This window comes from Rhipicephalus sanguineus, chromosome 8 (genome assembly GCF_013339695.2).
Source record: "Rhipicephalus sanguineus isolate Rsan-2018 chromosome 8, BIME_Rsan_1.4, whole genome shotgun sequence".
In the NCBI taxonomy this organism is placed as follows: Eukaryota; Metazoa; Arthropoda; class Arachnida; order Ixodida; family Ixodidae; genus Rhipicephalus; species Rhipicephalus sanguineus.
Window position 1 is genome coordinate 88,260,490 of NC_051183.1, and position 26,811 is coordinate 88,287,300.

At 45.6% G+C, this 26,811-nt stretch overlaps 2 protein-coding genes across 2 annotated transcripts in view; both read right to left on the reverse strand.

The window, feature by feature from the left end:
- The window catches only part of LOC119402891 (uncharacterized), a 363,615-nt gene that overhangs the window by 268,200 nt on the left and 68,604 nt on the right, over nt 1-26,811 (reverse strand). The gene's annotated exons all lie outside the window — the stretch shown is intronic.
- LOC119402888 (uncharacterized) overlaps nt 1-26,811 on the reverse strand; it is a 40,492-nt gene that overhangs the window by 4,045 nt on the left and 9,636 nt on the right. The window contains exons 2-5 of the mRNA XM_049418541.1: nt 16,419-16,555; nt 5,667-5,857; nt 5,355-5,434; nt 2,324-2,425 (exon numbers count right to left, since the gene is read on the reverse strand). Coding sequence (XP_049274498.1) covers nt 2,324-2,425; nt 5,355-5,434; nt 5,667-5,857; nt 16,419-16,544 — 499 coding nt within the window. The 5' untranslated portion in view covers nt 16,545-16,555. The remainder of the gene's footprint in view (nt 1-2,323; nt 2,426-5,354; nt 5,435-5,666; nt 5,858-16,418; nt 16,556-26,811) is intronic.

Consider the following 26,811-nt stretch of genomic DNA (forward strand, 5'->3'; position numbering starts at 1 on the left):
AGTCAGATTATCATTCATTGCGTCAACGCTAAGGTCGGTTTCCTCGGTTAAAGCCGCGTACCTATTCTGAAGCGAAACTGAATTCCTGTACTTTCCCTCGCAGAGCTAGTTCATTAATCGGCTTCTTGCGTATCAGTTTCTGCCGTTCCTTCCTCACGTCTAGTTGAATTCTATATCTTACCATTCTATGGTCACTGCATCGGATCTTGTTACCTACTTCCACATCCTGTATAATGCCCGGGTGGTCGCACATTATGAAGTCTATTTCATTTTTAGTTTCGCCATTAGGACTCCTCCACGTCCACTTACGAGTAGTCCGTTTTCTGTAGAAGGTATTCAAGATCCGTAAATTATTGCGTTCTGCTAACTCTACTAGTAACTCCCCTCTGGCATTTCTAGAGCCGATGCCATATTCCCCAACTGCATGCCTGCTTCTTGCCTACTTTTGCATTAAAGTCGCCCATCAGTACAGTATACTGTGTCTTTACCTTACTCATTGCTGATTCTACGTCTTCGTAGAAGCGTTCAACCAGTTGATCATCATGGCTGGATGTAGGCCTGTATCGCCTTCATCCTCTACCTCTTATTAAACTTAATCACGATACATAACACCCTCTCATTAATGCTATAGTATTCCTCTATATTGCCAGCTATATTTTTATGAATAAGGAACCCCACTCCTAGTTCTCTTCTGTCAGCTAAGCGACGATTACATCCCATTTAACACCCTCTAATTCCTCGAATAGTACAGTTAGACTCGCCTCACTAGGTAAAGTTCTAGCGTTATATGTAGCCAAGTTCAGATTCCAATGGCGGCCTGTCCGGACCCAGAGATTCTTAGCACCCTCTGCTGCGTCGCAGGTCTGACCGCCGCCTTGGTCAGTTGCTTCGCAGCCGCTGGGGACTGAGGGCCGAGGGTTAATTGGTGTATTCAGGTGGGAGGTAGTGGCCAAGTACTACACCAGGGTGGCCAATCCTGCTCTGGTGAGGGAGTGCATTGCTGGCTGTGGTCGCCAGTGAGGCTGCACCCCAGGCCTTTTACACAATTCCATCATCACGCGGACTTTTTTTAATCCGGTTGGGAATTGTCCGGCACCGCGATTCGAACCACGGACCTCTTGCATGCGAAGCTGATGCTCCACCCACTACGCCATCGCTGCAACTGGTTAGTCAGGCACAGAGGTGCAATTGTTCAAGCACACGGTGCAAATTCTCAGCAAGGCCACAACCAATTATAGTATGTAAAGTCTACCTAAAAACATTTAGTTACATGAAAAAAACATATATGTGGCTTGTTTTCAAAGAATCATGCTCTGGGAACCAAGGTGTTTCTTTTCGCTCCGCAAGAAATATAGTATTTATGTTTACATCATTAGTCAGTCGAGACCGTTGTTTTATGACACAGACAGAACCCTCTTTGTGTCTTCTCCCAGTGCCGCGGAACATTTATTCGCATTTTATTGCGCGACGAAAAATGATGAACAGACCGACACGTGCTTCAGCGGCCGTTCGAGAGCACTACAACAATGCACATAGCAAGATTCAAGCTCTTATCGGAATACCTTGCTACGAGTCCAGATGAATTGGCAGTTTGAACGAAGAATGCGGTAGTGAAAGAGAGATCACAAATAACGTGCTAGATATGTGAATTAATGTTGTTAAAACGTTTGATAGCCCCTATTCTAAGCATTGAATATCATTACCTCGTAACTGTGCCTTCACCACAGTCAGTTTCCCGTCGACAGCATTTTTATCTCCAGCAATATAATATGCATACAGAAATAAAAATATACGTATAATAAACGCCAGTGAACAGAAATCTTTCTTTAGGTTCTGTTCTCATTCGGCAATATTGGGACTACTCTCAAGTTTAGAGTTGCGCATGACGCTTTGCTGTGTTTTTGTTTTCTTGTTATATATCTTGCCGCTTGCCTGTGCAGAGTACGTACACTTCTTCCGGGAACAATAAGCTGTGGTAAGTAAGTTCCGTGTGTCTTTCGTTCATTCTAGTTGTTTATTTATGTTGTCCTTGTTTTAAAAGTGCTACAAATTAGCTCCAGCTTAGGCACCAAAGAAAGTTAATTTATCGAGTATTTATTCTACCACGACCTCTCAGTATGAATTCATGTGATGACTATTCATTACAGAGGAACACATAGCGACTACACGTTTTACGTAGTGATTTCTTGATTGGCTCGAAAAAATGGATTTACCATTGTTTTATCCTAATATTTTAATGGCAATAACAATATTACAGATTAAGGGACATGCTTATATACACAATGCCGCAAAAATAATGTTTTTTGTCTTTATGTTAGCTTACCTGTGGCAGCGCCATCCGCCATAGGCGTAACAAAAAACACGCTGCAGTTCTTTTCCGTGTACATGAGCGTCATCTTTTGAAATGGGGATGGCCCTTCTTCAACTTAAAATGAAAACAGGACACGTCAGTTATTTCCTGGCTCTCTATTCGTTCACGGCTATAGAAGGGTGTCTGGCAAAGGCATTTTCAGTCCGATCTCTCTGGCATTATGGACAATGTGGAATTCCACCGCTACATTACCTCTGCTTGTAGCCTAGCAAGTACGAACGTCGAAACATATCACATAGAGAAATGCGTACAGCACATTGCGCAATTTATGAAGTGTCAAAGAACTCCGGTGGGACGCAGTCATTTGTAAGTCTTGCTGCGTACTGCCAACTTTCCCATAGGTATTATGTGGCATTTCAATCGCCAAGAGCACGTGAAAATTTACGTTCACCCTCTGGCAGAGACTGATAAAACTCGATCTGGCTCCGACTGATAGATTAAGTAGCCTTTTACAGCTTTTGATCTTTCATACAGCCTCTAGCCCATTCCAGTAATGCATGTCATAAACACATGGCACTTCTGATATTACTACGCTACCTGAAAAAGTAACCAAACAATCAACATGCTCGATTTTCCCCACTTACGAACAATTTATCCTTCATGCGGCTCTGTTGGTACACTTGGAATTTTCTGTAGATGACAACGAATGCTGGTAGACATCCCGCCTAACACTAGATGGGCACTAGTAAATTCGAGGGCATGCGCTCTCCCTTGCGCGATTTCGCAGGGACGTTCGATTGCTTAATGGTCTCTCTTCGTCAATATTTAAAGCGCTCAACTTATCTATGCTACGGCTAAACTTTTATGGAATAATTTTCCTTTTCAATTTAATTCCGATGTCCATGAGCGATTCTCAACATGGTCCTGAGAGGTGGGCAGCAGTAAAACGTTTGCTATTGCAATAGCAATTGCGGATCTTGAAAAACGCAGAGACTGCTAAGAAGATACAGAAGACTTTCCTCTGGCCTCTGTACCCAAGCTGTTCTCTAGGGATGTGCGAATACTGAAATTTTGAACTGAATCAAATACGAATCGAATACCGATGGTACCGAGTCGCATTCGAATACAAACAGGATAATATTCGAATAGAGTTCGTATACAAAAGCAACTATTTTAACTCATCTTCAAAAGTGCGCTTAGTGAACACAGAGACAAGCCAAAAAATACAGGACATATGGCAACACCTTCGTTAGTGTCTGTGTTCACTAAGCGCACTTTTGAAGATGAATCAACACCAACTAGCCCACCTTATAGCTCTCCTCAAAAAATTTTAAAGCAGTCCGAAAATTGATATAATACAATTTTTTAAACAGCCCAAGAATGCCACAACATTTTATTTGAAACAACTGTTCTCATGCATTAACAAAGGAACATTACGAGTACTTTAACCAACAAAACACCATAATTACGTAAAATGAGCCAAGCTTGCATTCAGCAGCGACTACAGCCTTAAAATATATTGCAACTGCAGGTTGAAATACAGTAGTCGTCACAGTATTTAAGGTGGTACTTTGTCAACAGTTTTCAAATAAAACAGGTCGATTCATTATTAACAATATTCGATCGTCAACATCATCATAAATGACGTGTCGTAGCGCCTTTTTCCTCTCATCAATTAATTTTAACACCTTCAACTTTAACAACCTGCAAGCACGTTTTTTTCTCGTCGCCAGCCAGTTGTTTGGCCATTCCCCATGTGCTTCGATCCGCGCAGAAGTCGATCGCCTTTGCAATAGCTTATGCGCCTTGAACGATGGTCAAGAAGACCCTCCTAATAACCTTCGAGACTGACTTGGTGGCTTGTTCTTATAGAACGTAATCCCTTATTGCAACGTTAACACCGAAATCCTCAGAGCAGAAGCTCGCACAGTCCACCTGATAAGGTTGCAGATATTTTTTTTCTGTATTGCTCCAACCGGAAAAAGCTCAAAAAGGCTCAGGAGAATCAGGCTAATGGGCGAACGAAAATCTTGAATCTGGCTTGTGTTCGTTGCTACTCGTGTCATCCGTACGTGAGCCTACCTCTCATCACTTCCGCTTATGACATGTTGCAACCATTTCCGGTTTGCAACCATTCGCTGCCATGTCGAAATCATACTTTCTTTAGGAACATGCTACTTCTGATCAAGATGTCTTACATGAGTGAGTATGAACGGAACACCACTGTCTGGGCTTATTACACTCGTCAGATTGCTCTCTTGCAGTTAGCGGTACTTAAAGTACAACAGAAAACGTAATACGATAGACATGGCTGGTAGAGCCGCTTTCGCGCAGGTCACCTCGTTCACAAATGACCTGGAACCCGCTTAGTCAGGTGGTCGGAAAGTTGCTGTGGCCTTACAGGGGTTATTGTCATGTACTTCGCAGTGTATTTGGTCACGCCTATCGCCCACATGACACTACCTTCCCTCTTCCGCACGGCTACGTTAGGCCTTCAGAGCGGCTCAAAATCTCCAGTGAGTGCGAAACAGCTGTTTCGGTGGGAGTGCTAAACATGGCTACTCGGCGCGAAAAAATTCATAATATAGAATAATGCCTACTCTCGTCCATCGCTTGGCTATATTATTTTCACTTGCAAATTATCGCTGTAAATGTTCTGCCCGTTTGCTTATATTTCCCGTTACATTTCGTGGGAGAGTAGTGTATGTGTGCTGTAACAAGTTAGGCGCAATTTACAAGAACACAGGGCGTCTTTTCACTTGAATCAAGAAGTCTTGAATAGTGCTCTTGAATCAACTCCTAAACCATAAAGTTACCACTCCTACCTCCAGATTTTAGTAGGTCACATAAATTGGAGGTGTAGTATCGAAAACAAAAAGTACTGTTATTGTATAAAGCTCATGCCACCTTTCAGTGCAGTAGAAACAGTGACGTGTGAAACGAAAAATGAATAAACTTTAAGATTTCGCTTTGTGTTCATCTCACTTGAAGACAACCGAAAAGTTCCACTTCTCGCAATCGGTATGCGAATCAGTAGGCTCACCATATAGGACCCAAGTGTCCATAGATCCAAGACTTTCACTACCTCCTGAAGAGAAGTTCCCGTAGCAAGGAACACGCACCCTAGAACACATTGAAGAAAAAAGTTGGGACAATTAAAATACTTCTTAGAGCAGGGCTTGGGCGAAGCTCTATGCGTTCGACCATCGCGATGTATTCAGAGAAAGATTTAGGCAAAGACATTTATATGTACGTATAGTCATAAAATGCTATCTATTTTCCACACGTGTACTTTTTGCACGACGTTCTCGCATTGCTTTTTTTTTTCAGGCCAGCAGGGCCTGCAGCTACTTACATTTTGTTCATCATCATTGTGGCCCACCAGAAGTAGATGTCATTTTCGCTAATATTATGTTTCTTAATAAATGTACACTTCGGCGTCGGCTTATAATCAAGCTGGCTGGACTCTTGCGATTCCTCCATTTCGATAATGTTGTTCGTGGAATTTTTCCAGTACAACCATAACCTCTGAGTTGTGTTGAATACCTGCATGTATAAACGACAGTATTCAATCATTCCTGAGGTTTACTGCCTTCTATAGAGTATGCAGTACATGTATGTAGCATGGTGTGTCGTAAAGATATCCTAAACAGAAAAGAAAAGTACAATCCGAGGCATAGTATTTTTCATTGACGAAGACGTCAACAGAACGCTCCATAGTATAGCATTGAGCAAATCAAACATTTATTATACTATTCAATCTGATTTGTGTTGTTTTAGTAGGCTGTATTTCTTATGAGAGACCCGCAATTAATTATCACAAATGCATTAGTGCCTGTTGTCAGTAAGACTCGTTTCAATAGAAATACTTCAACATTTATTGATTTATCTATTCCGATATTACCTTTATTATAACCTCTTGCAACGAATAAGAACTATTCATAAAGCCAAATTGGCAATATTGAGTATACACGACAACGAAGAAATCATTCATAATAGTGCTGAAAAGAGCAAATCGTTGTCGAAATTGGCGAAAATAATTGCCTATTACCCTATATTTGCGGCGCCACGCTTCGACAGCCCTGATGATTGGCTTCTCCATTCCTACTAATTTTCTGAAGCAAAAATCGGTTCGCTCGAAGAAAAGCTTCGCGAATTCACGAAGACGCATTTTAATTCCTAATATTTTGAAAGCTTAGATTACAACTGGTGCAGCATATCGGATGTGATTTATATACGCTAGCACTTAACCATGCCCTTGTCTAGATATTTTTTTCCGCAAGAGGCACTACATTCCCATAAGGAACTGTGAAAAATGGTTGGCATAATTGGTTGCTTATATAAATCCACAGAACATAATTTAACGTGGTATCTCATGAAAGACAAATGTTCATGAGAAGATGTAGGTGCTGGAGCCAACGTTTCGGCAAGAGGACCTGCCTTCGTCAGGGCAGCGACAGCACGCCTAGTAGCATGTTCGTCGTTACTGGAGAGCGCGCACTGACGATGGAGACAAAGAGAGAAGACGACACAAGCGCTCACTTTCAACTAATGTTTAATGAAGGAAAACGGAAGAAAATAACACAGAGCTAAGGAGGTCGTTGGCAGGGCAGCAGGCAGGCGTGAATGAACCGAAAGAAAAAGACAAGGCAAAGAATGTGGTGATACCCTATGCGCATGGTCTATCGCATCATCTCAAAAGATGGGGCGCACAGGCACATGGTCAAGGTGCTTTTGTTTTCTGCGGAATAGGAGGCGCGTAGCATATGCCCGGCGGTGCGCATACGCTTTCAGTCGACTCTAGGTAAGTTACATTGTGCAGCATTAACCACACCTACAGACATGTTCATTGTGCGTTGGCAGTCGTGTACAGCATCCCGTTATCTTGTAGCCGCGTTTGCCAGACGAGTAGGTGTTTGAATATGCGCCTCAGTGAACACAGGAGCACAGTAAAAGGCCCTGGTCTACACACTTTGGCATGCATCTGAGGGACTGCGGATGCTCCGTGGATTTCACAAGCACCGCAGTTTTGTTCCGTAAGTCGGACGTGATTACAAGTGAAAGTTGCGAGGTGTTCCATATCAGAAAGGAGGGTTACAGATGCGTGAACCAGACGTCGCTTACGCTAATAGATAAAGCGGTATCTCTTCTGGGCTACACAACCTAGAACCTGGCATGTTTCGACATATAATTTTTTAACAAATCGTCATGGTGTCACGCCGATTTTAGGCAATACGTGACGACTGTCGTTGAGTTTTGCATTTTGCGTAGTGACACATGCATGGTATTCTGTATGTAATTTTCTTCAGTTTTCCTTCATTAAACTTTTGTTCGAAGCGAGCACTTGTTTCGCCCTGATCTCTCTTTGTCTCCGTCGTCAGTTCGAGCTCTCAAATAACAATGAATGCATACAAACTCGCCCAGGATTCTGCTAGGCATGTTCGTGTGTATTGTGCTTCCCCTTCCCCAATTTCAAATGCTGCGGGGGATAAGCAAGATCATACGTGCAAACGAGGGGGGAAAAAGACGAGGGCCAACTGGCGTATGAAGTGGGTACCTCCAGCAAATTACCTTTTATTCCACCTTTTCTATTTAAGGTCGAAGCACCTGAGGGTCTCGGCGTGTCGGCGTGCATCGCGCATTGTCGTCTGCTGTCGCTTGTGCACCGTCGTGACCTGTCCATTTGCCTGAGCGCAAGAGAGGGCGTCAACCTCAGCGCTCGAGAGTGAACGGCACCCGCTGACTACGGTAACGCTATTTCTGCGATGAACGCGAAACTATCAGCTCTCAAGAAACGAGAACGTGCCCTCGCCCGCGAGAGACGACGCCGACGCAGGCAGCATCTGCTAGGGAGCTTCTGGATTGAAAAACCGACCGCTCGCGCTGCACAACCGTTCACCAGCCACCCCGTATATATATATATATATATATATATATATATATAGGCACTGGAAATTTAGTGCCGGTGCGCGATTTCTCTTGCGCGTAGTTGAACAGTAAAGATTCGCGGCGTGCACATTAAATAAAAAATTACATCATCTCCCGCTAAAGGGGACCATGAGGCGATGCGAAGCCGGAGCACTTGCACGATTGCGTTCCGTTGGCGCTCGTTGGGCATGCTACCCACCTCGCGTCGTGAAACGCGAAGAGGGACGTTACGCGCGTCGTACCTTCCATCTAGCCTGGCCGTTAATTCTCACAGGGCGAGCGGGGAACGCGGTCGACAGGCGGGTGAGAGTGGGGCAGCGTGGGAGAGGAGAGAGAAGCGGAGGGGACGCGCGTGCGCTCGAGCTCATCGCGGCGTTGCGCAGGAGAGAATTTCGGCATGTCTAGCCCGCGTTTCAGAGGAAGAGTGGAAAGCGGGAGGGGAGAGGGAAAATGGGGAGGTGGAGGGGAGAGGGAAAGTGGAGAGGGATAGCGGAGAGGGGAAGGGGAGATGAAAAGTGGAGAGGGGAATGGGAGAGGGTAAGTGGAGAGAAAAAATGGAGAGGGGAATGGGATAGGGAAAGTGGAGAGGGTGGGTGGAGAGGATGTGTGTGGAGAGGGTATGCGCATGCGCAGTAAGGGTGGTCACGCCGCACACCACCACCACCACCGGATTGAGCTCCGCCTTAAGATACTTCGCATCTAAAAGCGGACTGGGGGTCTTTGTGTCTAATATTTCTTCTGTCTCTCATTGCCCATTAGCAGTGATTTGGTGTGGGTAACATCGGCGCACACTGCATGCATTGTCCCTCCACAGGTTTCACGTTAGTGGAGTTTAAACACCCTTCCCTACATGCTTCGGCCCTCCCCATTTTTTTGCGTTCTCTACTACACGCTATAATACACCGAACAAGTATTTGGCGCCCTAAATTCTCTACCTTGGTGGTTTCCTCCTCTCCTTTCCTTCAATTCGATATTTTGCACACATGCTCTATCTTATCCTCCTGAACTTCTGAGGTGGGGGCGTAATCGCAGAGGACAAACGGGAACGCCTTGCTAAAGACGGCCTTTGCTGCGCTGACGAAGTCAAGGCTGCCTGTTCAAACGTCAGCACCAATGTCAATGTCATGCTTTTGCTGATAATTCTTTCTTTGCGCATGTCGTATGCAATAAACATCAATTGAGAGTCAGCGCTGTCCGTGTGTGCTTCAAATGTTCCCTCCTGTACTCCGCGCTGTGCAATTCCATACGTTATGAAGCAATGTTATCGCCTGTTTCAACAATTTTACAGCGACAGCTCTACTACTAGATGTCACCGCGTCCGAGATACCTGGAACCACCGGAGCGGAAGAGAAGCGCAAGGTTCGTCCCGGCGGCCTTTAAAAAAGAAGAGCTGCAAGGCTCGAGGTGAGAGAAAGAAACAATTATTTATATTTTATATTTATTACTTGTAATGAAACCTTTGTTTTTTTTATCTGTGGCGTTTTTTATTTTCAAAAAGAGGCCAATGCAGAAACGGAAACTGGGTTATATTTTACGGGAGCGCAAAGCGCGCCTTAGTATCTTTAACTTCTAAAGTAGTTCGAATCAAAATGAGGCAATTCCTGATTGTGACGCGAACTCAAAACACAAGTTTCAAATAAAAAATGAGCCAAATCGTGCATGCGTCTCAACACAGTGAGCCACATTCATTCAACCAGCGCTGCATCAGCAATCCTTACCAAAACAGCCAGTATGGTCTCATTCAATCTGTTTTAATTGTCCTAGTCGCTTAACTATCGTGTTTACGTTCCACAATTAGTTTCTTTAGGGCGAGTTGGCACTTATTTAAGGACACAATATTGTAGGGCGAAGCTCGTACATGAAGAGTAAGAGGCCGACTTTCCTACTTTTTCTTGCCTCTTAGCGTTTCTTTTCGAGTTTAGCGCTACAGTAACATGTCCTTCTTTCGCTCTGGGACGGTATATTTAAAACATTCTGCAGATCCCACGCAGCGCGGGAATCGGTGTTATTCGAAGGATGGGCGGCAAAGTGACTGTGGCCTAATTTTTGTCATTGAGGGAAACATGACGGAATGACGCTAGAGAAATGTGCAAACGGCACACACACACATATGTTCAAGAGTCTCACATGTGTTATATAACCAGTTGTTTACAGTTGCGCAACGATGCCAACAGCAACATGGGTGTTATCAACATCAGACGCGGTAAGCTGATATGTAGTGCTTATTATTCTTCAATACTGGATAGCACGAATTCGAACAGGACAAAGAAGGAACACAGATGCACAACTCAGGCGCTTTTCCCTACTAAGCTTTATTTAGAAAAATTTCTCTATAGATATATACACAGCCGAGCAACGCGCACAGGCGCACCGCACGTACTCACTACCGTGAGCAAAAGTGCACGGACCACGGGAGCGCGTGCCGAAGTTGCGCTCTGCGCCATCTAGTGGCCAACCGTCTGCAGTCGAGAGCATAGGTCTGGCCGCGCAATCGTCAGAGCAATGCTCTCGGCAACAGACAGCGCGCCACTAGATAGCGCAGAGTGCAACTTCGGCACGTGCTCCTGTGGTCCGTGTACTTTTGCTCACGGCAGTACGTTATAGTCACAGTTGCACCTGTTACAGTTGCTATGCTTGTATTTGTTCGTTATGACGGACAACGCACGCACGTTTCACGAACACTTGTGTTTGGGTGGAAGGGGATCTTGACAGTTCTTGAGCAAGGCCATCATCACCGTGATCAGTGAGCACCAGCACCTGGACAGGACTTGTTATCGAATCCGTTCGGGATCGCGGCTACGAGAGGCCTGAGTGTAGTGTAGTGCAAGCTGTTGTACAACTGGTGGAAATCGTGTTGCCTCTTACGAAGAAATTATCTGTGACGCCTCCTGTCATGGACCTGGCAACGAGGTCGTGTTATGCCCTGTTCACATCCAAGCTGTCTTTCATGCAGTGTAAGAAGCTGGCGATGTTGGGTTTTCATAAATCAATGTTGAAGACACCGGTAATGATGAGGGGCATGGTCCCCTCGGCAGCTATTGTAGAAAGCATTGACCCCGGTTTCTGCGTGTTCTGTCTTCAGCTGCGCCACTTTCTTTGCGTCCACCGCCGTGGTGTAGCGGTTACGGTGCTCTGCTGCTGAGCCGAAGGTCGCGGACGCGATCGCGGCCTCGGTGGTTGCATTTCAATGGAGGCGAAATGATAAAGGCCTGTGAACTGTGCGGTATGTAAACACTGGCTAAGGAACATTGGAACAATGGTTAAAATTTTCGGAGCCCTGTATTACGGTGTCTCTCATATTGCTTTCTATGTCTTGGGATGTAAAACCCCAATAATTCTTATTATCACTTTCCTCGCGTGTCAATGTGTATGTTCACGGTTATTCTCTTGCTTGAGACTCTGCATCACCTGTGGCACATACCCGCATAATATGGTGTATGTGCCAAACGTGACTGAGAGAAAGGGTTTTATGACGTACACAACAGGTATTTTGCGTTATACATGTCATGACCAGTAAACCATGTTTTTCATGCACTGATCCTCTGCTATGCGAATTTCGGTATATTGCAACCTATGGAGACGACCGGGAGAGCGCCCAGACATAAGCGGCTGGAATGATAGATAGATAGATAGATAGATAGATAGATAGATAGATAGATAGATAGATAGATAGATAGATAGATAGATAGATAGATAGATAGATAGATAGATAGATAGATAGATAGATAGATAGATAGAAACGGCGAAAGTGCCTGATGTTCCCTAAGAAATGCTTCGCATTTAATAAAATATATATGAAATGAAGATATTGGGCCGCGATCTATTATTTGAAGAAGTGATCCGAAACGGCACGGCATAAAACGAGCTCAGACGAAGAAGGAGAAGAAGATCTGGAGCTTTTTTTAAGGATTTCAGTAGATGCCAGGACAAGAAAACGCTGCCGACAGGCCAGAATAGTGTGGCTTTTGCCAGGAAGGACCACTCAATCTTCAAGTCTAGTCATCGCCAATACGTCCACGCGAAGAAGGACGGCACTGACAGAAGCACAAACGATGTTCATTTTATCACAAAATATTGCTATACCGTACATTCGAATCGTTTTAGACTCATTTTACGAGCTAATTCCAAGCCAAATGAAAATTTTCAATCTATGAGAGCCAAATAGAAACTTTAGTCCTCAATAGCGACTGTAGTGGGTTATATACATTTTAGCAGCAATATAGACTTGATGTATTTATGAGAGAAGAACACAGTGGCAAAAAATTGTTGGAGCAGGCCCGACCGCATTGTCAGTAGCAAAAAAGTGTCTTTCTCTCTGCTTCACATAAACCGCACTTGGCTCTTTTAGAAAATAAACGCCACATATATATGTTACTTTCACCGAGATTTCCTGCACAACTCTGTAAGGATACTATCCCTTGATTGCGCTATTTTTTTTAATCTCTTGATTATGCCATTCTTTGGTGTTATATGATTTTATAAAACCACTCAATTTGTCTCTAATCCTCTAAAAAGAATGTGTAAGCCGCAGTTAATAAGTGAACAAGAACATTAGGAGAACGCTTTTTGCTCTCGGCCAGCTTGGAGGCTACAGTAGTAGTAGTGATTTCGAGAGAAATAACATTTATTAAATGCGGAGCACTTCTTAGTCGCTCCTGCGGCGTCGGCCGCCGTCCACACCCCCACTGCGCATGCTCGGCTCGTCTCGTGCCCGCAGCAAGCCTCTCCTCTCCCTCCCTCACATGCTCGGCTCGTCTCGTGCAGGCAGCAGGCCTCTCTTCTCCCTCCCTTCCTACCTCCTCTCGATCGAACGCGGGCGGTGTGTATATAACAGGCGGAGCGCGCGTTCGGAATTCAGTCAAGGGCGTCTTTACTTGGCTTTCGCTTGACTTGACGCTTTGCTTGACTCGAGTAGATGCGATGGAAGCAACAGTACCTTCAATCAGCGTCCCACCACTCCTTGAAGGCAACGTTACCCCACTCTCACTATCGTCGGCGTCAACAACAGCAAGCAACGCAGAAGACAAGGCTGCGAAGAGATGAGCATACGACGCTGAACGCAAGCGTTTGAAGCGAGCTGCGGACCCGGAACTTCGTGCTCGAGAAGCAGCGACCGTTCGTGACCGTCGAGCAGCGGATCCATCACTTGGGCAGCGCGACGCTTCTGCGAAACCCAATTACGCAACATTCACGCAATGCCCCCACTACTCTGCGACGCATTTACTCGAGTTCCCCCCGTGGGAACACGCGGGCGACATTTTTTATTGCGATAGCAACTATATGAACAGTCGGCTTCGGGCGCCTTTGCAACAGGAGCGCTGTTCAAACTGAGAGAATCCATTGGCGAGCCTCACTTCGTATAGCATTAACTTCTTGCTATCGCATTCATTGCTTCGCCCTTGCGGCGAAACTGACTTTTTCTCTCGAAACAAATGCCCACCAAACACGCCTGTGGGAGGCGCGATGTTCAGTTGACAAAAAGATAGGGCGACAATCACGCTGACGTCGCTGCACTGTTGAAACAGTGACCGAGGGGCGGCGTTGACGCGTTCGCAAGCGGTGTTCCTTTGAAAACCGCCGCAAATGTCGCACATCCATTTGTGACGCCATGCTCGTTCTTGCAGCCGCTCTTATCAACGCTGCTATCGCGCGCCCCGCACTGCCTTCCTATCATTGCCGCCGTAGTGCGAGTTTGGACAAACTCGTGCGCCCGAGAAGCTCGGGCCATCCTGCTTAGCACTCATGGTCAGACAGTCATATGTGTCAAACCCTCTTACCCTCCCCTGCCAATTTCGGCCTGCACCATCTTAAGGAGGCGATCACGAGAGCGCCCAGACGTACGCAAATAGATAGATAGATAGATAGATAGATAGATAGATAGATAGATAGATAGATAGATAGATAGATAGATAGATAGATAGATAGATAGATAGATAGATAGATAGATAGATAGATAGATAGATAGATAGATAGATAGATAGATAGTGCCCTGGGTTCGCTAAGAAATGCTTTGCATTTACTATTCATACTGGTCCAGCGGTCGAACCCCTAACCAGTGCCTTTACTCAGTGGTTGCTCTATCAAATAAGGTGCGGTGAGACTTACCAAATAAATTTGCAAGGGAAATGGCAATAGCGCTCGAAATTCGTTTCAAATAGTATTTAGTGTTCTATATTTCTCATTTTTCTTGTGTTTCTGCATATATGCTTTTTTGTTACCATCTGCTGTCTGCAGAGCTCTACAATTTTGTATAAGAATAGAAACCAATGCTTTACAGAAGAGCAACTAAAATGGTGAGCGCGCAACAAAAGCTCGATTTTCATTTTTTTTACGTTTGTCGAAGTATGAAAACTTCCACTATGGAAGTTTTTATATAGAAAAAAATAAAGTTCGCCTAGGCAACTCATTCTAGTTCTAGTTAGCTTACTGCTACTAAATTACATGTATAAGAAGTAATGCTTGCTGGTACCCTATAGTTCCATGGAAAAAACGACACAAATATCTCAAAAAGTTCTTTTTAAAAAATGCGGACATCATATAGAGGTACAAGAGCTTTTAGCGTGAATGTCTCAAAGAAAAAGGACCAAAAATATAGTTCACATCTCGCGTACCCACGTGTAATAAATTTTTCGAAAGATAAAGAAATTCGGGATCAGACGACTGAAAAATGTTAAATGGAATTTTTTGACCAAACCAAGTCTCACCCCAGTTAACGCTAACCAGGAAGGTAGGCGTTGCCTGCGCGAATGATATTTAGGTAAATCGTTCTTTACATCACCCTTCCAACAACTTGCAGAAATATTCGTCTCGTGTACATCTGCTGCCATCCTCAAGGAGCTTGCCCAATTGCAGTTATGAATGTTTACTGCAAGCAATGTCATGACGCTAACTGGCATACATAGCGCCACATAAAACGTATTCGTACCCTGGCGATCGTGTCGATGTGAAGGTCTCATAATTCAACATTTTAATAACGGAGCAGTTTAAGGGACCGCCCTTTCATCGTCTCATGTATTGCGTTGGCGTCACTCAGGTCTCACGACTGATACACATAAGCCGAACAGGCAGCACGATTGGAACGCCTGCGCTGGCTCGCCCGTGAGTGCCAACATCGCTAAAGGGCTCATTCGTCTGTCCGAGCCAGCGAAGCGACATCGAAACGCCAGGGCCGGGAGTCAGGCAGAGATCAACTGAAGAGAGAAGCAGAGGCGAAATGCAAAGGGCAGAGAGTTAGACGCACCTCGCTTTCAGCAGCAAAGAGTATAGAAACAGTACAAAGCACACAATAGAACTATCGCAAACGAAATAAGGTAATCAGAAAAAATAACAGAAAGCGAGTGAAAATGTCGCGTAATCCCACGAAAAGAATAGAACAGAGCAGATGAACACATTAAAAGAACACAAAATAGCAGATGAACTCACAATAAACAAAAGGAAAAGGCAGGTGAATTGATGCTACGCAGTTCATAGAGGTTTCACTTGGGGTGGAACTAGAATAGATATTTTGTGCAGAAGCATGTTGCATGCGTCATCAGATTTTATTATTGAAATAATTCAAGTATCGCGGCTGTTATGGTGTGCCGAATATATTTCGGCTTTCTGAAGACTTCATGACATAACACGAAAAGGAGCGTCCATAAGTGCAGAGTCATTCATTCATTCCTTGTCCCGATGTAATACTATGTGTGTTAGGCGGCGTACTGAAGCACCCTAGCGTAACTCTTTAGGCATGAGATTTCTTAAAGTACAATTCAAATTTACTATGGAAATATATATTGCCCATTACTTAATCAAAGTGCTGCTGCCGCTTCCCGTAATGCAGTCTCCGATATGGCTCTTGACGGAATATTTGCGCGTCCGTAGCCCACCGTGATGTGCACTGTTAAATTTATATGGCCTAAATGATGCATTTCCAGAGAGGTTTGGAGAATGTATGCAAATTACATATTTTCTGTCAAAACGGAAAATCTATTGCATCAACACACATGATGTAGTTTTTTTCTCTGTCTCTGTCTCTGTCTTCGAATGAAAGGCAGAAGACTCCAAGCGTCTCTCAGTATATACTCCCATGAAGAAGAATAACGTAAAACAAAAGGGGAGCACAGGTACCATATAACACTCCATATCGACACTTTTTTTCACTGCACGAATAGTAAAAATTCTGCACGTTTTTGCTTACCGTTACAATAGGGAGAACTTTTTTGCTGTCAGTTTTCCCCGCGTCGCTCACTTCTATAAATAAAGACATTCCCACAATGATAAGAATTGCCTGTATCTGGCGCACTTCTAAAACACAGTGCATCATCGTCGACACCTCTGCAAAATGTGGAGAAGGTTATTTCGGTGCCGCTTTTTATCTGTGTTCATGAAGTCAACGTCATAAAGGAAGCCTCGCTCAGAACATCACCACCCACCGTTCTTCTCAAAACATTGTTGGTGGTTCGGAACAGATTTCTCAGAACTACGCTACTGCTTTCTTTATTTTGTTTGACACACTTGATGACATATGGAAAAGACAATTATATGCAGCACAGCACCTTTTCGTTAGAATCCCTACAACAGTGCTCCCCCCCCCCCTAAGATATTGACAGATATTTTATTTTATTATTGATGTGCTACATTATTGGTGACTCGAATACATTTTACCGCATCGTTGAACTTACGAGTGGCAGACCACAACTCCTGTAATAAGCTAAACATTTTTAATGAATTCTGGTGTTTAAGATATGTGCCAATTATTATCATTTGTGAAGAGGTTGTATTTTCTTTTCTATTAAACCATTCAATATTTTTGTGAGAACAATTGTGCATAAATACCTATAGATGTCGTAGGAAGATATCAAGAATATGTGCTAATGATCATAGCTTACTCATAACTTACCACTGCATAGGATCGCAACTTACCACTACAGCTAGGCGATAAATGGTCGTGCCTAAATGTACAGTCGCGATCATAAGTTTGGAGACCACGCGATCGCGTGGCAGTGTGCATGCGCGCGCCATCTAACGGCTCGTTGCCTGCAGTCGAGAGTCTCCCAGTGCGCATGCGCGGCCACTCTATCCTACTGGCCTGCTCGCTCGCTTGCTGCACGAAGGCGTGCGGGGCGATTATCGGAATTTGTGGCTGCCGCCGCCAGTAGTGCTTTATCACGAAGCAGCGGCGCAGCATCCTGGAACTCCTGGGTCCGATCTCGACGCTGTTTCCAAACAACATAAAACTTAAAGGTTTCCGGCGCAGATCGTTATCGCTGGCAGAATGTCACGATCGAAATAGCATGAGCGGTTCCCTCATGAATTTGTACTCATGAATTTGTGCTGCGCTCATGAATTTATACTGTGTCATCGCGTCTCCCTGTAGTGGCGAACAAACACGCATTTTGAAAAGTCTTCAACAGCGAAAGGTATTCAGTGGATTTCACGTCTGGCTGGTTAGCCTTCCGCAGAATACCGCCACGAGTGCCGGTCGAGGAAAGAAAGTGAATAGTAGTTATTTCTCGAGGGCCTACCACAGCACCAGATTTGCAATGAGGTCTCGGAGGGCGCGCATATAACAAATATAAAGCACTCGCGTTTACAAGCGTGGCGAAATGTTGCCTTCTCGGCAGACGTCTCAACCACCGTTGCTACGAGACAGTGCCATTTATCGTGACAGGGCCGAGTTTGGGCCGTGGCTGCTGTGCCGTCAGCATTATTGGCGGCAGCAGCGCTAATTCCGATAATCGGCCCGCGCGCCGGCGTGCAGCAAGCGAGCAAGCAGGCCGGCGAGATAGAATGGCCGCGCATGCGCATTGTGAGACTCTCGACTGCAGGCAACCAGCAGTTAGATGGCGCGCGCATGCACGCTGCCACGCGATCGCGTGGTCTCCAAACTTATGATCACGACTGTACCTAGATGTCATGCGAGAACATCAAGATCATGTGCTAAAGATCATAACTGACCACTGCAGCTAGCCGATAACTTTTTGCACTTTTAAGAAGAGGAACACTGCTTTGAATTCTATTCATTAAGCGGTTGTAGTAGGGATGGTAACATCGATGAACGATTAATCGATTAATCGAATAAAGGTCCACAATTAATCCATTAATCATAATCGATTTGTGCCTTTCGATTATTCGAATTAATCAAATAAAACTATTCGATTAATCGATTTTGGAATGCCCACTCCCGCCCCCCACGTCGCCCCTTGGCCCGAGCGCATGACTGCGAGGCGCGCTATCCTGAGAGGCAGACCCTGAACGCTATCCTCAGACGCCGGAAGTTGCAAAGCCGAATACTACTACCTTTTCTGGTTCTAAATGGGATGCCGTCGATCGCGCACTACTACGCAATTGCCTTGCACTGGAGTACGATTCGATGAATTAAATGCCTTCTCAGTTCAAGACATACTATAGTAACCCTGTAGTCGATCGCCGCACCAATCCGGATTCACTTGAGACTTGGCACAGCATGCGAACTGGCGTAGATCATGTGTTTGACGTTGCAATGGAGTATTTGCCAATTCCTACAACGTCAGTAGCATTCGAACGCCTTTTTTCGCATGCTGGATGTGTGGCGACCCAAAGAAGGTGTCGGTTGTCGCCCGAGCATCTCAGGCAACTGACATTTCTTTGCTCAGTAGAAAAAAGCATGTGTTTCGGAGCAGCAACCCCATGAACCAAAACAAAAAAATGGGACTGTTGAGAAAGTAAGCAGTACGTGGATTTGCCAACTTTCAAAAGAGAAGTTTATTCATTCTGCAAATTTCATACGTGGCAGCGCATCGTCTTGTTGCTTATTTTGTTCGTGTTTGTTTTTTGCCGCGCTGTTTCATCGTGTTGCCGCATAAACGCATGTCTGCTTACATTTGATAAACGAGTAGTTTTCTTCACCTGCAGTGTCAATTGAAACTTTCTTTGTATTTTATTCAATCCTCAGATTTTACTCGATTCTTGTGTAAGTGCGGCATTGTAATGCTTGTTTCCTCACTGGTTCTTAGTGCCGTTCTGTCTTACTCTTTAGCAAATAAAATAATGTTTACCAATGAAAGAGAGAGAGAGAAAATATATTACAAGGCAGAGAGGGTGGCCTGAGCTAGTACGCCCCTGCCTGCTACTCTGCACCGGGGAAAACGCCACCAGGTAATCCGTTTATACATAACAAGGCATGTTTGCTAGCGTAAAGAGAAGGACGCTAGCAACCATCTTTTATTATGCTGTATACCAACTAGCCCATCTGTCCGTCTTATAGGGTATATATACCATTTTCATAATTGTTGAGCTAACTTTCCTACGATGCAGTTTGCAGCTAGATACAATGCAATTATTTGCAGCTAGATACTTCTTCAAACAGTGTTCAAGCGCGGTTTGCTTGCGCTGGGACGCGGAAAGTGTAGACTGGGCTCTCTTGACACGAACACGCATAATAGACAAACGCCAGCACGCGCAACTACGCCCTCGTCTCCACTTGAAGCACGAAAGTTGCTGCCATTGGTCTTATAGACCAGAAATGGTCTTATAGACCATTTATGTAATCCGCAACTTTACGCGTCGCTTTACCGAACGTCTAGCATCCAGTGCATTACTATTGAAGAACTGACCTTGAAGCACTTATTAATACTGCATGGCCGCGTATTTAGGGAGAAATACAGCTTACAGCTAAAGGCCCCCGTCTTCTGCGGCGACAAGAAAGGACAGTCGCGCAATTTATGTTGTAATGTCTGGTACACTAGATGGCGCTCACAGTTCAGGATGTACTCACAATTGAAAAGGTGTGAGTGGCGCCGTGTTACGGCAAAGATCAGGTGAAACCTCAGAGCATAGGTCGGCAAAAAATGTGGAGCTCACTCAGACGCACTCATGAAATATATTTTGCCCTTTGAGCTCACTCAGACTCAGACTCACCAAAATTTTCCTCAACCGAACTCACTCGGACTCAGACTGACTGAAATGTTTCTTAGCCGGACTCACTCGGAGTCACACTCACCAACATTTTGCTCAGCCAGACTCACTCAGACTCACATTCACGGCTCTATCCGAGTCTGTGTGAGTCGACTCATGAGTCCGTTAGCGTATAATTGGCTTCATCTATCAGGGTGTCACTGCTCTTTAACACCAATATCTCGCAAAATTGGCGCTCGACTTGGCGCCTTTTAATCTCGTACCTTCAAATATGAGTTATGAGTGGTGGCAATCCAGTATGGACATTCTTATTGAAAGAGGTGACTCACACGAGATATTTTTGATCAAGAACTTCCTGTGAAAGAGTTTGCGGGCGGAAGTCAACCTGCCCCATACCCCCTCCCCCCCTCCACGTAACTCACGCCTCTGATTAACAAATATAGAGCTGGTGTATGAACGCTAGTGCTTTGAAGTGTGAGTCAGCGGGAGTATAAGCGTGAGCCGACATAAGGGTGCTAGTGACGCTGAAGTTGTGTACATAGAACAATAGGTCGGCAAAACAGTGTGGAGCTCACTCAGACACACTCAAGAAATATATTTTGCGCTTAGGGATCACTCGGACTCAGACTCGCCAAAATTTTCCGCTACCGCACTCACTCGGACTCAGATTCACTAAGATCTTTCTCAACCGGACTCACGCGGACTGAAGCTCACCAAAATATTACTCATGTGGACTCACTCAGACTCAGACTCATGGCTCCATCTGAGTCTGACTGAGTCGACTCATGATTGAGTTTTCCGACCTATGCTGCGGAGTATACTGGCGCAGCTGCTGTTTTTCTAGCCGGGAGGCGGAAAGTCATGTCACTCTATTTTTCGCAATATTAATTAGAACTAACAGAAAATAATGCCAAGGGAAGTATAGAGGATGTTATTTGTAATAATTGGGGGATATCAATGTGAAGAAAGTAAAGTGGACGAAAAGATAACTTGCCGCCGGCAGGGATCGAACTTGAGACCTTCGAATAACGCGTCCGATGCTCTACCACTGAGCTACGGCGACAGTCATTTCCCCGTCCACTTCATAGGGTACACATGTGCATTTAAACCTAGGAGTGTTAGTCAGCGCCGATCAAAGCCATGGCGGCTAAAGTCCCTAGATTTTGCCTTTTTACTTCACTACCGATAACTGCCTCCTTTCCCGGCCCTCTCTCACGCACAGCTTGCGTCCGACGCCATTTTCTTCCTAACTTGGAAGATTTGCAACGCCATCTGCGTCTAAGTACATTAGCCACGCATCTTTCAGCGGACAATATGCTAACGCGGCGCGCCTTTCTCCTCCCGTCAACCCCCTGTCATCAGTGAACGGGAGAAGCGTTTTACCGGCTGCTGAAAAAGCGTTAGGAAAAACATGGCTACTAAAAACGAGCGTTAGCCAATAAGAGTCGTCGGCGGTGCTTCAATGGGGTTCGTTACTTAAGAAGGAACAGGGAAAGATCTAGGGACTTTAATGGCGGCGAGTGTGGCACACTCTTCTTCTGCCTTTTGGCGTCGCGTAGCGAGTGACCTTTTTTTACGAGCTGGCAGCTGACCAATAATCCCTCGCATACTACCTGAAGGCACCAAGTCTGCCAGAACAAGACCCTCGCTATGAATGAAGGAAAGAAGGTAATTTTTAGGGGCTCGTTTTCTTTGTCTACACCCTTAACATTCCCTATACATTACTTCGCAATATTGTCTGTTAATTCTAATTAATGTGTCTAGCAAAGAAAAACGAGCCCCTAAAAGTAATCTTCTTCCCTTCCATTTCCCGCAGTTGCCTGTACGGATGGTCTGTTTGAGGCCAGTATATTTCTGTGTAATCTCTGCATAGGTGACCTCAAGAAAAAGATCGCGTCAGTCCGCAATTATAGTATTATGTAGGGCTTCCACAATATCTAACGGACAAACCGAGAAAAGATGCCCTGCTTACTAGGGCGAGCGTCTTATCTAATTTCTCCTCGTCTCTCTTTTACCTTTCTCGGGATTTCCTCACGCTCCGCCACACTGCATGTTTCAAGTGCGACTTTCCAACCAGTGTGGTTGTCACTAATCCCATTAATCGGGTTGGCAATCACCGGGCGGATTCTAAGGGCTGGCGTCACGGCCCTTCGAAAACGCACCACGAAAGCGCGGACAATTTAGAGTTGGTCCTTTGGTGCGCCAGCGAACGCCGGTTGTGGTCCAAAGACCGAGTCAGAGCCGAGAGGGGATAACACAAACGAAAACGAAATATATTCTCAGTTAAGGCAATACAAATAACACAAACTCATGCACACTCGGCTGGTACCAGTTACAACTTCACAATATAACTCAAATGCTGTTTACACAACGGGAGCTAAACAAACAGATCACACGCTACAAATGGAATCGCATGCATTACAACTATTCAAGGACAGTTAAAGTCCAGAATATTCAATGGCGTATCCATTCCACAATTCTTGGACGGTAATCGAATGCTTCTCTTCTAGGAAACACTCACGCCAGCTCCAGCGTTGATCGTCGTAGCTCAACCGTCGTCGCAACTGGTCACGGCTCACACGGCGTCGTCATCCAATGTTTCCAGATCGACGATCGACGGACCGCACACCATCATAAACACGTCTTCTTTGGCTAGCGGAGCCACACTCAGCTTACTTCACCATCACCGGGCCGAATGACTCGCTCACTCCTTCACTGCCTTCTCAACTCTCTCCTGGTCGCCGTCGCACGCTTCTATCTTCAATGATTTCAATGACTACTTCAATAACTACGTCACCGGTGAGGCATTCCGATTTTACCTCACACACACATTTGAAAACAACGAATCATGAGAAAAAATCAAAGAGGAAATGATCGTCCGATTTAAAGAATATAATGAAGACTCGATTATAACCCGCCATCTTGATACATTCGAACTCAGTCGTGACAGTCACAAGCAGCCTTCGCGCATTCGAGCACAGAGCATGAATTTACAACTCCCCTAAGACGAAATCAGCCATCTGCTTACGGAAAGACATCCCGGCCGTTTTCCTACAAGATCCAAACTTCCACCTGGTTTGCCATCCGCGCTAAAATCGCCAACGCTTACCTCTTCACTGCGGTACAAAGTTCAAGTCATTACTGAAGCCCCAGATGCACTCGACACCTCGTGTCGCATACAAGGCCCAGAATGTGACTTCGCATGACCTGACGTCAATATTGCCGATGAACCTGACGTCACGCCTCAAAAGATCGTTACACTCTCTCTGGACGAGCTGGTGAATCCGTACAATACCAAACCATGTCGCGACCTTCCCGAACAGAGTCTTTCGTCAGATGTCTTCAGCTCAATTGTTCCACAAAGAGACAAACACTCGGAATCAGAGCCAGCTCAAACCATGTTTGTTGCGATGTCGTCGTCAGGTGTTGACCCAACCGAAAGTCGAAGCACATGGAGTCGCTATTCAATACAAGTTTGAACGATAAAAACGGAAAGGCGGCTGCTACTTTTATTGACACGGAGCACGCTTACATCCCACCAGTAAATTATGCTGCGACTACAAACAGTGTATGCTCATTCAACGATGCAGCCCATCCGAGATTTCTACAGCACCATCAGCAAGGCCAGCAGAAGCAAGTCAACAAACGTAAGCGACACCAAAAGAGACTCCAACCAAGGCAACGACGAACGAAAACTTCAACGGAAACGCACTCACGGCTCCAAGGACATCAGAAAACAAGGTGTCTAAATCGAAGGCACATTCAAGATGTAACACATCATCGCATCAAGAAACGTCGCCAGAGACGCCTTCTGCACCAGAGGTCAGGACTTCGCCTACGCTTACAATTACGGCAACACCGCAAGAAACGCCCAGAACGAAGCGAAATCACCCCTTATACTCCGCAACAAGTCGGACATGGCGCCATCAGCCTCGGTCAACGCGGACGCAAAGTGGAAGCCACGAGTTTGTATCAGCCACGACAAACACCCCGACGGCTACGGCATACTGACATTCGATTCAACAAGGTGTTCCAGTATCATTCAGCCCTGACATATCTGCGACCCGTGTCTTCATCAGTGCGCATGCGCAGGGCATGGGAATGTTGTCCAGGACGCAACAGCCAGCCTCGCCCACCAGAGATGTTCTCGATGTCACCGGACTGCTGCACTCTCCCCTGAAGTTCTTGCGAGGTTACGGAACTCCCCTGGATTATGAAACTATTGGCCTGTTTTCTCGTATAAGACTCCCCTCTTTCATTTTTTTGTTGTAACTCACGCCTTCTTTCTGGGGGAGGGGGAATCATGTGACGTATGAAGCCATGGTAGGAGAAGGCGAGGATGAAGAAGTGCGCGTGAATGGAATAAAAGTATGGCGTATGAGCCACGGCCCGTCTCTCATTCATAGCGTCACACCTTCTCCCCCGGTTTCTAGAAGCGCCGGGAGGATTCTCCGGCGCGTAGTACAGCTAAGGCTAGAGAAATGGCGAAAGCTTTCTCGTAGGTTCGAATCGCGGCGGCATCATCGACGATGCGTCACCCCCTCCCTCCTAGAAACATCGAGGTTTTGCCGGGCATTTGATCGCGTTGTCTGCGTCTGGCTCCAGTGGGCGAGGAGGATGCGACGCGCCGGCGTCTTTTGATGCTTGTTTTTTCGTCTTTCGCGCTTCTTGGGCGCGCGGCTCGCGCCGTTCTGTCTCCCGCTGCCGTTTGGAAGCGGACGCGCGCTCTGTATAAGGCGCTCGTTTGTGGCAGTGGTCCACGAACGTGCCTCCGGTTTCGATGAGCTCGAGTAGGCAGGCTTCGAGAAAATACGACCTGCTGCCGAATAGTCCAGGGATGATGGCCGCAGATTCTTGAGCCCGCGACATCAACCAACGACGACGGGCCCCTTGTGTCCAGTGCGCGAAAGTGTGAATTTTCGCATAGTGGACAAAGGGGCCCGTTGTCGACACTTTCGAAAGTGGGAATTTTGGATCGTCAACGCGTCTAATAAAAAGATTTGGGCCCATATTAAACAAGATGCCTCTCAAACAATGAGATATCGGTTTTAAAGCACCCATTAAACATTTCAATTAATCGATTATTCGATTAAAAAATTCCACCGAAAGCAATTGATCAATTCAAGGCTAAATCGATTAACGATTAATTGACGAAAAAGTTTAATCGACCATCCCTAGGTTGTAGCTGTGCGGTGCTATCAACATTTATGCCCTTATAAAGGCGCGACACGCAGGTCAGTGCCTCTTGAAGCATTTCATGGAGGCTACACTGTGAATTTCCATGCGTATTTACCTGTAATCGGCGACGCCGAGGAACAGCATGCGTACGAATTCCGATGATATCGCCGATTTCGTTTAGCAATCCCGAATCAGTACTATATATTTTCACGTCAGTAGTTGGACCTTGTCATAATTTATAGTAGTTCTCGCAGTGTCAGAAACGTCCGGGGACCCGTTGCCAACACTTGGCCGGGTGGCCGACAACTTGATGTTAGAAAAATGTTTCGACCCAGCACATTTACACAGGGGAAGTGTTTTAATAATGGCCTGATATAAAAGAAGAAAGCAAAGAAATAATATTATTGATTTTGTTTTACGAGCTAAAATAACGGTGCGATTATGAGACAGGTCATAGTGGGAGGGTTCGGAATAAATGGAACCACCTGGAATTCCTTATTGCCCACCTAGATCTAAGCGAACGAGTGTTGTGTGTATTTCACACCCATCGAAATGCAGCCGCCTTTGCGGCAAAGAGACAACAATCACTCTCAGCCTTGCCAGGATAGGGCGCCAATCATATTTTCCTGGACTGAATTTTACGCACACTTGTATATACATGGCGGTTAGGACTGCCTTGTCACTCCTATTTTAAATGAGCTCTATTCAATGAATAGTCGAACGCGTTTGATGATGGTTACTTAGGCATGGACGAGTAGACATGTCATGTTAAGACGTGTCAATCAGCGTTTTCTCGACGCTGCAAATCTGAGTTTGTTAGACTCGCAGGTTCGGTCCCTGCCGGCGGAAAGTTGTCTTTTCGTCCGCTTTGCTTCCTTCACACTTCATCTTAATGACAACGAATAACTTCCCCTATACTTTCTTTGCCATTATTCTCTGTTAGTTCTCATTAATAGTCATGTATAGTATCATAGTAACACTTGAACCAGCGCAGCCTGAGGCATAGGCGATGAACTACGCTGCTGTAGTCTGCTGTATTCTGCCGAAGCACACACTCTCAGCGCCCACGTCAATGTGCAGCACCACGCTAATATCTTCAACAGACACTGGCACTGTTACCGACGCTATACCGTCCGCCTGCTGGCCTGCGCTAAGCGCCATGGACAACCGACCTTTGGAGCACCCCTAACAGTCGTTCCACTCTGCTACTACTGCGTGGAAGCCGGACACACCTACCGCCGCTGCCAGTACCGTCAGATGGGACTACGTGGCTACGCCGCAAACGTACCACGTCCATAGCGTGATCAATCGCCACGCGACATCGCCGACTCACTTGCCTACGCTGACTGAAGAAATCTACGTTCGTCCCGTTCGCCGTGGACAGGACGCCACGTGATCCATCGGCGACGACCATACACTGGTCAAACCCAGAGCCAGTCGGTTAATATGTATTCGGAAAGGTAAAAAAAAATTGACGAATCTTGCAATAGGTCGCACAAGGCTTGAAACTGTGAAAC